General features: G+C 41.9%; 1 protein-coding gene across 1 annotated transcript; it reads right to left on the minus strand.

Annotated features, from left to right (window-relative positions):
• Positions 1–1,175: 1,175 nt before the first annotated feature.
• LOC132105415 (tubby-related protein 4-like) lies at positions 1,176–13,791 on the minus strand. Its single transcript, XM_059510494.1, has 13 exons — positions 13,505–13,791; positions 11,567–11,695; positions 11,334–11,495; positions 10,962–11,133; positions 10,671–10,778; positions 9,361–9,512; positions 8,492–8,716; positions 7,758–7,992; positions 7,531–7,675; positions 6,126–6,270; positions 5,511–5,604; positions 2,288–5,373; positions 1,176–1,315 (listed from the first exon to the last, which is right to left on the minus strand). The coding sequence occupies exons 1-13, from the start codon at positions 13,754–13,756 to the stop codon at positions 1,199–1,201; spliced, it is 5,022 nt and encodes a 1,673-aa protein (XP_059366477.1). The 5' UTR covers positions 13,757–13,791; the 3' UTR covers positions 1,176–1,198.
• Positions 13,792–16,648: the final 2,857 nt, after the last annotated feature.

Genomic DNA, 16,648 nt, shown 5'->3' on the forward strand with positions numbered 1-16,648 from the left:
CCCCTCTTCTAAAACAAACCCCTAACATAATTTACCCAGCATGCCTTCAATACAAACATTCGCTCACCACAGTCACGTTTCTCCTTCTCCAAATCACTACTCCTACACAACTCAAATAATAACTGCGAACAAGTCCAGTAAAGACGCTTAGATCTCAGTGGATTCTCCAGATAATGTCTAAACACAACACCAAACCCATCAGTGATCCAGCATCATCCACGATATACACATCACACATCAATGACATTCAGCTTCACAGAAGGTGATTAAAGGACTTGCATGTCTTGAGAAAGCACTAGTCTTGACTATATTGCACAAACAAGACATAAATAAATAAATAAACATATTTGTGTGTTGGGGAGCTCTGACTGACACATCACTTCCTGTTTCGCTGCAGGAAAGAGATGCCCAAGAGATGGTGATAAGATCATGGGTTAATGACGAAAAAGGATTTGACAAATACAAAAATAATGAGAACATTAAAAAAATTAAATTAAAATTATGTCAGGTGGTGCGACCGTGATCTATCTTAAAATGAATTTATTTCCTTAACATGGATTGCATTTTTTTTTACGTTTCTCAATAATTAATAATAAGTGTTAAGAAAATGCTTAGTTTTTTTTTGTAAATAATTATATTTATTTTAATTCTATAATTTTTTTAGATAATTATTCACCCCCAGAAATCTCAAGTTTGTTTGTAGAAAATCTGTATATGTGACTGACCCACATATAAAATGACACATGCAGGAAAGTGTGGATGAACTAACATTCAAGAGGAATTAATCACTTAGTGAACACAGCATCAATGGTTTCACCGTTGAGCTACAGACTCTATATTCAGTCTAACTATCTCTTTATAAAATACACTTTATGACTGCAAGCCGAAAGCATCTAATCAGATGCCAGCTATTGAACTCCAAGGGTAAAGTCCCTGGAAGCGAGTGTAGATATTACATCCTCAAAGTGTGACAAACATTATTATCTTAGGCAAAAAAATGTAACAAAATTAATTAGTGATGACAGTATGTTGTACAGCAATTGATTTCAGTGCCCAGTAGTACCCCTAACAAGCAGAAAATGTGGTTTCCCAGATGTAGTTTTCAAGTATTAGTACTGCATCTTAAACTGGGATTAATGCTAACAGAACAACAGCGAGAGTGAGGAAAGAACTGGCTGAAGTGTTCAAGCCCCGTCGATCACTTCAGGCGCTGGGTGACATTAGCAAGTGCTACAGCAAAAGCTTGCACAGCTGAGAAGGGGGACTGAAAGTCCAGGATGTAGGCGTTCCCATCGATCCTTCCGAACTGCATCACCTACACAGAATACAACAGGTGACGAGTTAGAAAGCACGCAATGGTGATCAGCAGAAGAAACTTGTAAAGCAGGGGAGCCCAAACTAAATCTCGGAGGGGCACTGTCCTACAGAGTTTGGCTCCAACTTGCCTCAACTTGCCAGTTTGTCTTTGTTTAATTGGGGTTGGAGCTAGAGATGTAACAAACTACTCAACGCATGATTTTCGAGATTTTGATTTCACGATTCGATTTCGATTTTTTTTAACAATGATTGAAGACATTATGCAGTAAATGGGAAGGTGTCATTTTATCAGGCCATTGCTGCACTTTTCTTTGAGAAATAGAAACACAACAAAACTAAATTGAAATTTGAAAACAAACCCCAAATCAAATAAGAAATAAAATTTCTTCATATAAATAAGCTTAGACTTTAGACTTGACAAATGTTATTCTGGATTTTGGTGTTCGCTTGTACGGTGGCTTCAAATTGTCAAAACACCTCTCAAAATTCTTGCTATGGATGTGAAAAAAGCAGAACATTTTCTAATGATGGACGTAAGTTTCGAAGGTAAACGTGATTGACACAGCGTGAGGCAATTACATTTTTTAACGTACAAAAATTTCGGACTGTGTGCAACGTCCTACAGTGTCACTGACAAAGCTTTAGTTTACCAAGAAATTATTAAAATGCTAATGCAGCCTTTTTACTGTTTTTCTGTGACAATCATTAATTCTGCCGGTGTGCTGTGGCAAGTTTATGCGTACGCTTGAGTACTTATTAGGCTATGTAGGCAATTAAAGGCTCATTATTATGATTTAAATAGTTCATTAATAAACATGCGATTAGTTGACTTACAAAGCTTACAATGAATGACTACTAGTCGACCAGAAAAGTTTTTTATTCGAGGGCAGCCCTTGTTGGAGCTAAACTCTGTGAGAAGGATCCTCCAGGAACAGGACTGGACACCCCTGATCTAAAGCTTCTGGCGTACCTGTCTCCCCTCGAGCTCAATCTGGAAGTTCTTTGCTGATTCCTGCGTGACTCTTCCTCCAAAGTCCAGCTGGTAGACCTGCGTGGCTTCGTTCCAAAGAGGCTGTTTGTTGGCCATGATGTAGACGAACCCTTGGCTGCCAAGGCCACGGTCTTCTTTCTCATTCGCCTTTCGGCATTTGATTTCATCCAGATCACAGCCTCCTGCCCGCAAGTTCCTTTTTGTTTTCCAGCTCTTTTTACCGCTCTGACTCTGGTTCATCAGCTCGTCGCCACTGATGAAGAGCTCTGGCTCGCTCTCGGAGCTGTCCTGGAACTCGTTTGTGGTGGACTTGCTTAGCTTTTTGGCTTTCAGCTGCTCTTTCTGGCCTTTCGGTTTCTTCTTGTCTCGACTGCCTAACCTCGGACTGGAGATGAGGGAGTTGAAGTCACTGAGGGCACGGCCCTCTTTTTTAGACTTGTTGCCTCCTTCTGAGATCGCCGAAACATTGGCTTCCTCTGCCCGACTGTTGTCCAAACGCTTGCGGTTCTTCTTGCCAAACCTGTCTGCTCTTTGAGGAACTGGGCTTTCGTTAAGTGAGAGTACCTCTTGAACGTTCTCCCCAGCTTCGGCGATGGATTCTGGGGGACTCTGGAGGTCTGGAGGAGGCATAGGTAGAGGAGGTGGTTGAGGGGGAGGAGAAAGAACAGACTTATCCAGCATGTGGGAGGTCTTTGGTGGAAGGGATGGGGCAGGACCTGGGGGGCTTGGCATGGGTGGACAGGGATTATAAGAACCCCATGGATGAAGCGGAATGGGAGTCACAGGCAGATTAGAACAAGAAGCTGTCCCAGGGTACATTGGTGGGAGAGGACAGCAAGCAAGGTTGGGAGAATAACCGGGTGGCAAAACCACTGCTTGGTCCTGCTGGAAAAAGGGAAGAGGAGTAACCACCTCTTTGGGAGAAGTGGGATGTGGAGAAGCTTGCACTGTCTGAAGTGGGGGACCATTGTAGGCAGCACTTGGTGGATAGGACAGTGCAATCTGGTATGTTCCTGCCGGTTGGAAAGTTGGAGCGTTAGGACTCGTTGGAGATTTAGGCGAGAGGACAAACGGAAGACGGGAAAAGTCCAGATGCTGTGTAGGGCTGAGGATGAGTGGGGGTGGTTTGTGGGATGCAGGAGGTCCAGACGTGGGCAGAGTCGCTGTACGCTCTTGGGGAACCCAGATCTCTTCAGTAGCAGACGGATCCCATTGATACGGTGGAGGCCGTTTGACTGTTAAACTCACTACCTCCGTATTAAGAGCCATTTGCCTTAAAGACTGATTTAATGCCTCGTCCTCTGTAAAGGCAGAGTTGACATAGTCAGCCCTTTCCCTGTTTCCACCTGCACTAGACACTCCACCGGCTCCATCCATACTGAGCAGGCTGTAGGAGGACTGGGAAGGCAGAGGCGAGGCACTGTTGGAGTGCAATATAATGGTGCTGTGAGGTGCACCACTTCCGGTCGGTGGGAAATCTTGCCTAATGATCGTCCCCCCAGCTATTCCGTTACTCCCACTGCTGGTGGCCCCAGCGCTGACACCACCGTTATTACTGCACTGACTGCATGTATAAAGAGCAGTCGGCCCTCTCGGCTGGTAGGAAGCAGACAAAGCACTGGCTTTTGCCTTCGAGGGTAGGGTCCTCTGGGGGTCCAGCATCTGAGAAACCTTCAGCGCAGCGTCACGACTGTTCCGCCTCAAAGTAGCGTGAATCAAGCTGCTGTCCAATCTCTGGCCAGGATTCCGCCCCACTCCACCCTGATTGGCTGTATCAGGGTAAGGGGGCGGGTCCCCGCTGGGTATAGAGTATCTTGGCACAGTGAGACGGTTCAACGTGGCTGAGGCGTAGGGCAACTGCACCTTCTTCCCCTCCACAGCAGAGGAAGATGATGAGACCCTGAGGGTGGCAGAGCTTCCCGGGCCCTGGTTCTGGTTGCAAACGAGTCGCGTGCGGGGACAGCACACCTCCTCCACATTTCCACTGCTGTCAAATGTGGTGATGCGTTCGTAGCCCAGTGGGGTTGGGTACTGAGCTGCCTGTGCACCAGGTGGATACAAGGTCAGATCCCCTTTCTTTAGACAAGCTTCCCCTGAGGATGAAGGGCTGGAGCTGCTTCCCAAGGTGCAACTCGTAGAAACAGCAGTGGAAACTATGCCCGGGTATGGAGGGGGAGGATTCATCTTGCTAATCTCAAGAGGGGCAGTAAACACCACTGCATCACCCTCAGCCAGTTGTGGGGCAGAATGAGTCGTTTTAATTTTAAGCAGGAGCTCATGCTCCGCTCCATGTTCTGCTGTTGGGGGAACGTCCGGGATGGTACTCTGCGGAAGCTGAAGGACTGGGCATGATGGTTGACCTGAGGGCAAAGCTGGAACAGGGATTTGGATCTGATGCTGCTGTTGCAACTGTTGCTGCATTTGCTGGTGCTGCTGCTGCAGTTGCATTTGCAGATGCTGCTGTTGGATTTGATGCTGAAGCTGTTGCTGCATTTGCTGTTGTTGCTGCATCTGTTGGATCTGCTGTTGCATGTGTTGCTGCATGTGCTGATGCTGCAACAACTGTTGATGCTGCTGCTGATAATGTTGTTGCAGCTGCTGCTGGGATTGTGCAACTAAAAGCCGACCAACATCCAAACCTCCAAAGATTACCTGTCCAGGACTAGAATACCTGGCAGGAACGGTGTACTGTGCATTGAGCACAGTGTCCTGGAGTCCTTGGTCAGAAGCCCCAGGTGGTGCCACAGTCGATGTTGGATTGGACAACACATCCAACTGGACGTTTTGATTGGCTAACAGGGATTGGACAAGGCCGATGCTTTGGGTGGGGGACATGGCTTGCGCGGGGCTGTGTATGGGGGCGATGGGTATGTTAACAGTGCAAGGAGGATTATCATCAGTGATTCCTGATGCTCCTGTGACAGGCAGGTCATCCTCGTCCTCACTGAAGACATTAGGACTAAACATAGGTAAGTTAATGTATTCCACCGAGATCTTCCTCACCTCAGGGAGGTAGATGGTCATCTGTCTGGGCTGGAGGTGAAGCAGACTTGTCTTGTAGATAACTAGGGAGAGAGGAAATTTATATTAGAAAATGAGATGCATAAATAAATATGTAATATAATAAAGCAATACATATAAATTTGATTCGATTAATCATGATTAATCATTGCCCAGCAGTAAAAATTAATAAATAAAATACCTGCTCCAAGATTTGTTGGCAAAAATGCTGCGAGCCCCACAATTTTGAACTTTGTTCCCCATATGTTAGATGTAACTTGCGCAAGATAATTGTGCTAAAATACAAGGAGACAAATCTTAATAAGAGGGAAACATTCTGTGAGCTCAAATACAGATGTTTTTACAAATGTGTCCTGCAGCACAGAAGCAGTCATCAGTAGCACAGCTGTATTTGTAGCAATAGCCAACATTACAATGTAAGGGTCACAATTATACATTTTTCTTTTATGCCAAAAATCATTAGGATATTAAGTAAAGATCATGTTCCATGAAGATATTTTATAAATTTCCTACCGTAACATTATTAGTAATATGCATTGCTAAGAATTCATCTGAACAACTTTAAAGATGATTTTCTCAATATTTAGATTTTTTTGCTCCCTCAGATTCCAGATTTTCTAATAGTTGTATCTCAGACAAATATTGTCCTCCGAACAAACCACACATCAATGGAGAGATGATTTATTCAGCTTTCAGATGATGCATACATCTCAACTTCACAAAATTGACTGGTTTCGTGGTCCAGGGTCACAAATTGCACGGTCAGCGTTGTTTATCATTTAGCTGCGGCGAGTACCTGTGTGATGTCATCGAGCGGAAACCCCCGCCGAATCAGACTCGGAGAGCCAATGGAGGGCTTGCGAATGGGGAGCCGAGGCGATCGGGATATTTCCTGTGCGGTGCGGGAGAGCTTGGGGGACTTACGGGGATCTATATTTATCCTGTTGGTAAAGGGACACACTAAGTCTCTACAGAGAAGGTAGCAAATGAAGAAAAGAGTGAGTTTGCAGCAGCATGCAGCCTAAAATTGCAGAGCTAAACAAAACATGTTGGAACTGGAGGATCAAATAAGGTTAATGCTTTCAAGATTAACTATTTTTACAAAAGCATTTCATGATTAACTATATATCAGGTTGAAATGTGCATCTACAAGAGATACCTAACCTTTGCACACTGAAATTATCAATGCATAGTAGGGGTGTGCGATATTGACAAAAAAATAAGAATACCTCTATATTTTCTGGGATTTTTCGATAACGATAGAATTAGATTCAAATCGCTAATTAGGCTACATCTTAAAATCCCTATAAACTTTAAAGCCTCTGTTTTTCAGAGGTAAATTCCAGCTTATTCCTCATAGCAGGTCTTATTTCATAAACTATGAAAATTAGTTGAATTTTGATCTTATTTTGTATCTAGATGAGGGTGTTTGTGCACAGGTGACTGCATATAATGAGCTCAGATACTGGAAAGACTGTACCTCGCTTCAGTTTCATACGGATTACATGATCAGAGAATATTCGTTTTGGATTTTAAATTCGTTCATTTAAAAGTGTACACTTAAAGCTTTCTACAGACATATTTCTCGTATCTCTGTGTCAAGTATTCACTGAGTTTGTTACATGTAGAAAGTTGCTCACAGAGACCGAGACGGCAGAAAGAGCAGCGTTTGTTTATTTTACAAAAGCACAATATTTTATTGTTATTGTCAGTGTACACTAATAAAAGGAGGCCCTTTTTGGATTTGATTGATTTATTTTAGACTTACCTGTATCTGAGCATTTAAGGTTTCTCTGTGAATCTGGCGCACAGAGGGTTAGAGACGCTGTATTACATTTAATCTGTAGACTGTATATTAAGGTTTCAAATTCAATATTACGTAGGGTCAACTTGTTACTTAGAAACGTGTTACACCCAACACTGGCTGTGTTTGGAATTATTTTTGTGTCGAGATAGCACAAAAACAGGACATGTGGTGTCTAAAACTCAACTTCTTGTTTATTGAACTGTTGTTTAAAAAAACAAACAAATCAGTATCACATTTGGAAACCTTTGAAGAAAAAACAAGTGTTCTTTGTTTGATATTGATTAACTATATGAAATGAGATAAATATATACATTTTCTGTCTGTATGTCTTGAGTTTTGTGATCATTCTAAATGCATTTTAACAGACTGAATCAGTAACCCCCCCCCCCAGTACCTGGGAAGTTTGGGAGACTTGCTCCCTCTGGAGATCTTTGGTGACTTCTTTCCAACCCAATCATCATTGAGCTCAATGTCACTAGAGTCTGAGCAATTGCAGCTGTCAATCACGGAGGGGATGAAGCTGTTTCCATAGACTTCATCTGTGACAAGGAAACAATGTTAGCCAACGAGGAACTAAACCAGTGTGGCATTTCGGCCAAAACATTACTCGTATAAACCCACCTGTTTTCCCATCAGTCTTTGGGTCCATGATGACAAATTCAGGACGAAGTTTGCTAATCCTACGGCCTTTCAGAATCGGGACAAGCCCCCCCAGATACTCCAGGTACAGGGTGAAGCAAGGCCCGCCGACCTCAGGGTTGTCCTCGGTGCGCTTCATGGTGCAGTGCAGACGCTCGTTACCTGATGTCGGATAACTAACGAAGTCCCGCATGCTGTTGGGATCCGGGATGGGGGGCTGAGGTGAGGAAACGGTGCCAGAAACAAAGACACATGGAAGAGTGGGAATGGGTTTTCCTTGAAATACAGAACATACTACACAACCAGCAGTTCAAGAAACAAGACCCATGAGCAGAATAGGAGTGTGCTATATCGACAAATATAAATAAATTAAATAATCTGAATGAAGAATATGATATTGCAATAATCTCTGAAATTAAATATTTGGTTAATAAAATACACTGTAATTCCAACAACTCTGGTAAACATTTTGAAATTATTTAAATCTTATTTGAATATTGTGATCAGGCCGGGTGTGTGTTCACAGTGTGTGTGTGTGTGTGTGCACTTTGGATGGGTTAAATGCAGAGCAAGAATTTTGAGTATGGGTCACATACTTGGCTGTATGTCACGTCACTTTCACTGATGGATGTGTGTGCTCTGTAGTGGGTTTGGTTTGGTTTAGTGATATACTTGATAACATCAAACACACCCCTAGTGCACCACCAGTTTTCTACCTTAATGGTGGGGGTGAAGGCAGAAGACACGTATGTGCTCAGGCGAGAGGGCATGCTGAGTTTGACCAGGTCCTTCTCCTCGTGGACCGCGCTGGTGATCACCTGACGACACAGCAGCTGCAGACTGGCCACGCGATGCTCGACGCGAAGCACGTACAGAACCGAGCCGCTGGCGAGGAACAGACGAGAGTCCCGATGAGCCCAGCACAGCGCACTGATCGGCCTCTGAACACAGCAGACAGTCCTGCATCTGAGATCCGTGCTCAACTCTTACATTCATCAAGCTTTTACGAGAGAAAACCTTTTTCTTTTTAAGACCAAAAAGAAAATAAGAAAAAAAATGAAAGGGAACACAATAAATCAATGTGCGTCACGCAACACTTTAGATACTGAAAGATCTCTATTAATTTTTGATTCCTTTAACAAAAATTAATAGATCTGCTGCCAAAACAGTGGAATAACTTTCACTTTACCTTCTGATCACACTGAATGAAGTATTTTTGTCCCGCTTTCCAAAAGATTCTTAAATCAAGATACATTTCTGAAAAGTCTTTTCTGAAAATGTGATCAAAATGAAGTTAGTTGTTAAGCAAAGTCAAATATTCGTCTACAAATAAACCTAATTCAAAGGGAAAGCAAGGTTCATGTCACATTGACAGATGTGTGTTTTTGTTTTAAGCATAAATCAAGACCGAAATACTGAGGAAGACTCTCGTTTTTGAAGTTCATGCAGCTCTGATTTGTGCAGACATCAATTATGACCTGCACAAACCCTGAGGAGTTTATATTTAAAGTGACTTCAAAAAAAAATAAAAGTAAAGAAAAAGCAAAACCTACGCACATATGTCTGTTTATGACCAAAGACTCACCTGAGCAGGGGTCTCCAGTGAGTAAATGTGTTCACCGCAAACATTGTAAAACCTAACAGTGGCGTTTGGGGTGGGGTCAGAGGTCATCACGAGTCTCTCCGTCCCAGCAACAGCCAGCAGGTCGCCCTGAGAGCCCCACTGCACCACCACATCTGATTTAGACACATGCAAACAAGCATAAAATTAACTTTATCCATCACTGTCAGTAAAAAACATTAAGAGCTTACTAATGATAATCATTCACATATTCGTGAACGGATTCAGCTTCTATTGATTTCTTCAGATTGTTGATGGGGGAAATCCATTACGAGACTCGTTAAAGGAAACCCTTTTGCATTTCAATAGATCCCATTCTGTTCTCTACGGTCTGTTCGTTGCAGTTAGCAGGAGAATCATCACTCAAGCACCAAATACAGTGATGTAATGACTGCGGTTATTATACACTGTATATTCAAAGGAGTCATCGGATTCCCATTTTCCACAATATGATTATGAATCTTTAGGGTCTTCATGAAAAGTCTATAACATAGTTTGGTTAAATTTCTCAATGGTAGTGTAAAACACTCTTTTTACCCTGCCAAAAACCACTCTGTTGACAGAAAGTCGTTTCGGTGCATGTCCCTTTAAATGCTAATGAGCTATACTGACTCCGCCCCTCTCTGCTGACCCCGCCCCTCTCTTCTGTTCCATTTTCTGAGAGACTCGAACATGCTAACCAGCACATTATTAGGAAAGACAATTTGCAAAGATTAATTAAAATGATGATAATTTTTATATTATTATATAAATATATATATATATATATATATATATATATATTATTATTATATATAAATTATTATTATTATTATTATTATTATATATAAATTATTATTATTATTTTTTTTTTCTTGCTGCTTCTGCACACCAAAGATTTTTTTAGTATTGTTTTCTAGTATAAATATCTAAACTTTCTTGAATCAAGTTGACAAATAAAATGACTGAAAAAAATATTTTAAAAATGTATTTGTGTGTCCAATGGGGTAACTCAAAGGAAAAATAAAGATTTTTCTCGCCCCATTAGCAGATATCTTCACTTGTCTTAAGCAAAAACTAACTATATTTTGGTAAATGTTTTCAGAAAACAAGACATAAGATCTTAAGTTATTTTATGTCAACTTGATTCAAGAATGTTTAGATTTGTATACTAGAAAACAAGACAAATATATCAACTAAGAACTCATTTTTGCAGTGTGTAGGCGAAGCTGGATCACGAATGAGAAAAGTGTGTATGTGTAAGAGTACAGCAGAGAGAGAGCGTGAGGAAGGACCTTTGAGACCGGTGCGTATGAACGAGGGCGAGAGGTCATCGTAGTTGTTCATCAGACTGACGTCTCCAGACGTGAAGCAGACGGTCAACAGTGGCTTCAGACGCTGCACTGAAAGAGAAAGCATGTTGATTTATCCGTTTTCTGTTATTGTGTTATTGTGAATAAACACTTCTACTATAATGCAGCAAATTACATAGTTTCTTCGTGATATTCTATTGTTGTGCATGAGATGAATTGGTAAGTGTGTATAGAAACAGCTGTTTAAAGTGCTTGTAAGACGTCAGATGTTACCCTGCAGAGGCGTGTGTTGGTCTGCGTCCGTGTCGCTGTCCTCCAGCAGGAAGCTGGGATAGTTCCAGGACATGCTGGTGATGCCCTCGGCCTCGTGCAGCAGGATATGAGCCAGCATCCTCCCGTGACAGTCCATGACGATCACCTGACCGTCCGCCGTCCCAAACAACACCTGACGAGCACAACACGCCTTCAAACATGCAGCTCACGCTCTTCTTCAGTTTATACCCTTCAAGACATGGTTCACTTTGATTTAAATGGTCAAAGTATTTTAGGAATGTACTAATATATCAATATACACAATCTGACTGATATTGGATAATAATGTGTTTGAATAAAGATAGTTAACAGATTATTGCGCAAAAATGTCACCTGCTGGTCATCGGGGGTCCAGATCCCACAGCTGATCTGACTCTCCAGGTTGATCTCGGATGACCAGTGGCGCTGACCGCTCACCGAGCCCACCAGCACGAAGCCGTCGCGGTACGAGATCAGCGCCTGCATGCCGTCGTGAGACCAGGTGAAGTCGCTCACCTGTGCAGGTACAGCAGGTTAAACACGGCTCGTCGTCTCAGGAACACTCACACAGCTGGAGCACGTCTCACCTGAGCTCCTCGGTCATTGACCAGCTCCACTGACCAGCGGCCCTCGTACTGGATCCAGACGAAGATCCCGCCGTCGGTGTCGCAGGTCGCCAGCTTCTGGAAGGGTTCGTTCCACCGCACCAGCACCACCTGCGACCGCAGCACACCCCAAACACACGCTTCAGCGCTCTCACATCATGCTCCGCTGGAACAACATTAGTTGGTGTATGTGGTGTAATGCAATGCGTTTATGTGGTTTAAAAAAAAACATTTCTGAAACACATCATCGTTGTGAAAAGCACGCTGTGCTCTGATTGGCCAGCTATCCAGTGCGTTGTGATTGGCTGAATACCTCAAGCACGTTTAAAATAAAATGTACTAGACTTTTTAGATATTTCTGCCTGTTCAAAGCAATTTAGTTTATATATAACGAAGCAAAACTCAAGAATGAAAATGTATATTGATATGTGAGGGAATTATTAAAGAGTAAGTACACTTGTAAGCGGTTTCCTTCACACACACACACACACGGCTCTATTCTGAGACGTCACCAGATCAGACTGAAGATCTGAACACAAGCAGGATCACAGAGAGTCTATAATCTCTCCTCATCCTCCGACAGCAGAACGGAGCACACAGCTGTCACGCAGAAATATTAGTTATGTCACGGTTCCCTCGCTGTAATGTTCTTCCAGACGTGTATCGCTTTCCCAGTGGAACACAGAAAGAAGACTTTTATGGACAGTTTTATGACACTTTCTTAGTGTTTGTTTTTTTTACAACAAGTAATTTATTTATTTAAAATGTAGGAAGCAGAACTTAAGCATAACTTACATATTTAAGCTGTTTTTATGAGGGTTAATTTAAGACCAAGTGAAGATGAAAGACTGAAAGATATTTGCTCTACATTTAAGCATAAACTCATTTAATTTCGCATAGTTTCACTTCATCGCTTTATTCAGCGTCTCAAATAAATGCATCTGTAGAATATCTAGATATCTGAATCAGAACACAACACACAAATACTGAGGAAGATACTCATTTTTTACAGCGCATGCAACTTTAAGATCTGATTAAGGATCAGTTTAAGAGCTTCTTTACCTGCAGGAAACCTGGATTACAGAAACAAGGAAAGTCACATGTGTTTGGGACGACGTGAGGCTACTAAAATGGAAAGCTGCTCTAAAAATCGCCCTCATTTTTTAGCGCTGTGTGGCCTCACTTTATTGATAATATATGAAAGTGTGTGTGTGTGTGTGTGTGTGAGAGAGAGAGAGCAGAAGAGCCGTCTGAATGGTTTTATATCAGAGGCCGATGACAAGATGCTTTAAAGATGCAACAAGGTTAAGAATCGCAGCGGAGCGCAGATTACAGCCGTGTATTTTTATCCTGTCTATTTCCTGCTGTCTTCACGCGTGATGGACACTCGCTGATGAGACGTCACTTATTACTTCTTTCTGAAGCATTAGATAAATCCCGTTTCTCTGTTAGTGCTAACGCTCATAACCTGACGGATCTCATTAACCTGATCTCACACGCCGCTGCACGTCTGTCTGAAACTCGTTTCTTAATCAGAACATGCCTTTAACAAGATGTAAATGACATCAGTCTGTTTTTTTCCATGACTTAAGACATTTTTTTTAATGCAAATCTGGAGTAAAGCTGTTTAATTTGAGATATGTAAGAACCAAGCAAAACGTAACACTAATAACCTCCTAACAAACCATACATCAGTGGAGAGATGATTTATCTTCTGTTTTCAGATATTTCAGAATATGGACCCTTAAGACAGTTTTTTTGCAGTTTTTTTTTACATGTTATTCCTTCCCACGTCTTATGCATGTTTTGAAGTCATATACATTAGATACTTTACAACCATCGAAACAACGATTTTACTCACAAGCTATAATACTCACAATGTTAGAATCATCGTTTATTGTCACTTCGGTGTCTCCTCACCTCACTGTTGTGTCCCCGGAGGTTGAAGTTGGAGCGCTGCGGGGGGGGCCAGTCTCTGCGGCTGTGGCTGGAGGTGAAGGTGACCCCCACAACCCCCCGGGCGTTCCCTGTGGCCAGCCAGCCCTCCTCACAGCAGCGCCTCCTACACACGGGCTTCTCCTCCTCGCTGCGGGGCACACGGCCCTTCCAGGACAGACACAGGATGCTGGAGTCGCTGCAGAGGACGGGCCCGAGCTCAACCGCTGCAAACATCCCTGCTTCTACGAGTCCAGAGTCACCGGCGGGTCCCTGGGGTCCGCTGCTTCACACACACTTACAGCCCACAAGTACTGCATAAAACTAGCAACAAGGCACTTTAATTAGGTCCCGGTAAATCTCGGGGACAGAGTGCTTCACCGAATATACAAGTCACAGAAAACTTTCTCCTCCGCGATGGAGCCCCCTCATGACGTCATCGCAGGCCAGCGCACGCCTGCTCCTGGGGGGTGACGTCATAGACGGACGGAACGCTCCTCTGCGCGCGCTCATTGCAGTGCGTGCGCACGCACGGGATTCTCCTGCGCTCCGCCCGTGACGTCATCGCTTCAGAGGCGCCGCCGGCCAATCAGCTTCGGGGATTACTTTAAGAGGACAACAGCAGAATATCAACACAACTAATGATTCTGAAAGTTGAAATGAACAAAAACGCACAGGTTTGGTTATGAGGTAACTTTACCGGAAACAGTATTACTTCAGAACGAATGGCGCTTTAGTTTGCCGTTTTACCTCAGTGTTTCCCCGAAGTAACATTACGTGCTTAAATTACACGAGCCGAACTATTAAAAACGCCAGTGTTCACCTTAATGTTTAGCAACGTGTAATTATAGCAAAGACAACACCGCGGTCCGTCATCTAACGCATTAGATATCCATGTTTTTATGACAGATCCAACGATAATAACAGCATTTTTGAGAAACAAATATGGACAATTAAGAATCTGAGAGCCGGTTGTGGTTATTAGATAAACAGATATTTAATGCTAGATCAAATCTGATAAAGCGTCATCGCGAGGGTCGTGTTAGCTCCGCTGCTACACTCACTTCCCGCGCTCCTCTCCCGCTTTAACACGACAGAACCGGGTGTGCTCGAGGCACGGGACCGCTCCACGGTGATACCGGAGGTCGCTCTTTACCTGTGTGTGTGTGAGATGAGTGTGTTTATAGCCCGTCTGTCTCTGCTCTGACGCGGTGTCTGGGCCGCTGTGCTGGTCACGTGGCCACCATGTGATCGCATATAGCTACATAAACAGATACATTTCCCGCCGGCGCTTTGATTTCGATTCCATCTACAGAACGAGCACAGGCCACAATTTCACATTAATACAAGTGATTTTTATTTTTTGAATAAAAAAATAAATAAAAATAAATAAATAAATAAATAAAAGGAAATACAATAATTAGTCGTGGAAAAAACTATGGGATATTTATACTTTAAAACTATACAATTAAAATAAAATGTGTGTATTTATACGTCCTCACACGAGAAGAAAAGCAAATAAATAAAAAGTATGCTTTGGCAAATTATAATCGGAAATATGACTTCAAAAGTCCAAATGTGAAATTTAAAGTTAAAAATCTAAATCATGATAGCCTGGAACAAAATGCCAAGTTCCTTAATCAGACAACAGACGAGTATCATACTGTAAGAAACATATTTATATTAATAATTCGAGGTTTAAGGCATTATTTGTTTCAGTGATAAAACTAATGACAGTTCTTTGTGAATTATGCAGAAATGTGGAAGTTTCCAGGAATGTTTTTATGCAAAAATAACTTACCAGGAAAAATATTTGTGTTAATTGCTAAATCATGTGTTTCATCAACCTTCATAGTGTTCCTGTAGCTCAATTTGTAGAACATTGCACTATGAAGCGCAAGGTTGTGGGTTCGATTCTCCGGGAACACATGATAGGTAAAAGTTGATAGCCTGACTGCACTATAAGTCGCTTTTAGTCTGCTAAATGCATAAATTTAATTTAATCTTCATTTCCTTTGCTTTCGGTGCAACTGTAAATTTCAAATAGTTTCGTTAAATGTTAATCTCATCCTTGGAGAAGTGGTGGAACCATGACTATAAAACACTGACCAGATTTAATACACCATTCTTTATACATTCACTGCCTCTAGGGGCGCCGTTTCCCTCGTCCCAGTGGTGACGTCACTTCCGCTTCCGCAGCAGGACACATGGCGGCTTTGCGTTGTCAAAGCTCTTTCACGAATACTTCGGCTCGGTACTAAATGTAGTTTATTTGACAGAAACTACTATGATAACTTCATCAAAACTGCCCCAGTCCGCTTCTGGAGAGAGCTGTTTCTCAGTTTACACGAGATCTTTTCCTTTTCCTTCAAGACGTGTCTTACTTCAGCACACTCAGTGAAGCATTAATTAATCAGCCATTTATATATACATCTCTTATATCTATATCTACACTGCTGTTCAAGAGTAAGGGGTCAGTGAGAGTTATGATGTGTTTTAAACGAGTCTCTTCTGCTCATCAAGGCTGTGTTTATTTGATAAAAAAATACAGTAAAAAAATGTGAAATTATTCTAATGTAAAGCAGCTGTTTTCTGTGTGAATCTGTGTTAAAGTGTAATGTATTTCTGTGATGCTCCGCTGTATTTTCAGCATCATTCCTCCAGTCTTCAGTGTCACATGATCTTCAGAAATCAGAATAATATGATTATTTATTATCAGATTTATAATCAGTTGTGCTGTGCAATAATGTTTGTGGAGACTGCAGTACTTTTTTAAAGATTCGTTGATGAATAAAAAGTAAAAAAAAGAACAGCATTTATTCAAAATATAAATCTTTCAAGTCTTTGCGATCACTTCTCAACAATTTAACACATCCTTCCTGAATAAAAGTAAAATAAAAATGTCCTGACCCCAAACTTTTGAACTGTAGTGTATATTGTTAAAAATATATTTTCAATAAACTTTTTACTCCTCAAAGAATCCTGAAAAAAGTATTCTAATGTACATTAAAATAGAAAAAATAATGCATTTTACATAATATAGTTTCACAATATTACATTTTCCTGTATTTCTGATCAAATAAATGCATAAGACTCCCTGTTAAAAACATCAAAAATCATTCTGGTCCC

Source organism: Carassius carassius, chromosome 26 (genome assembly GCF_963082965.1).
Source record: "Carassius carassius chromosome 26, fCarCar2.1, whole genome shotgun sequence".
Classification (NCBI taxonomy): domain Eukaryota; kingdom Metazoa; phylum Chordata; class Actinopteri; order Cypriniformes; family Cyprinidae; genus Carassius; species Carassius carassius.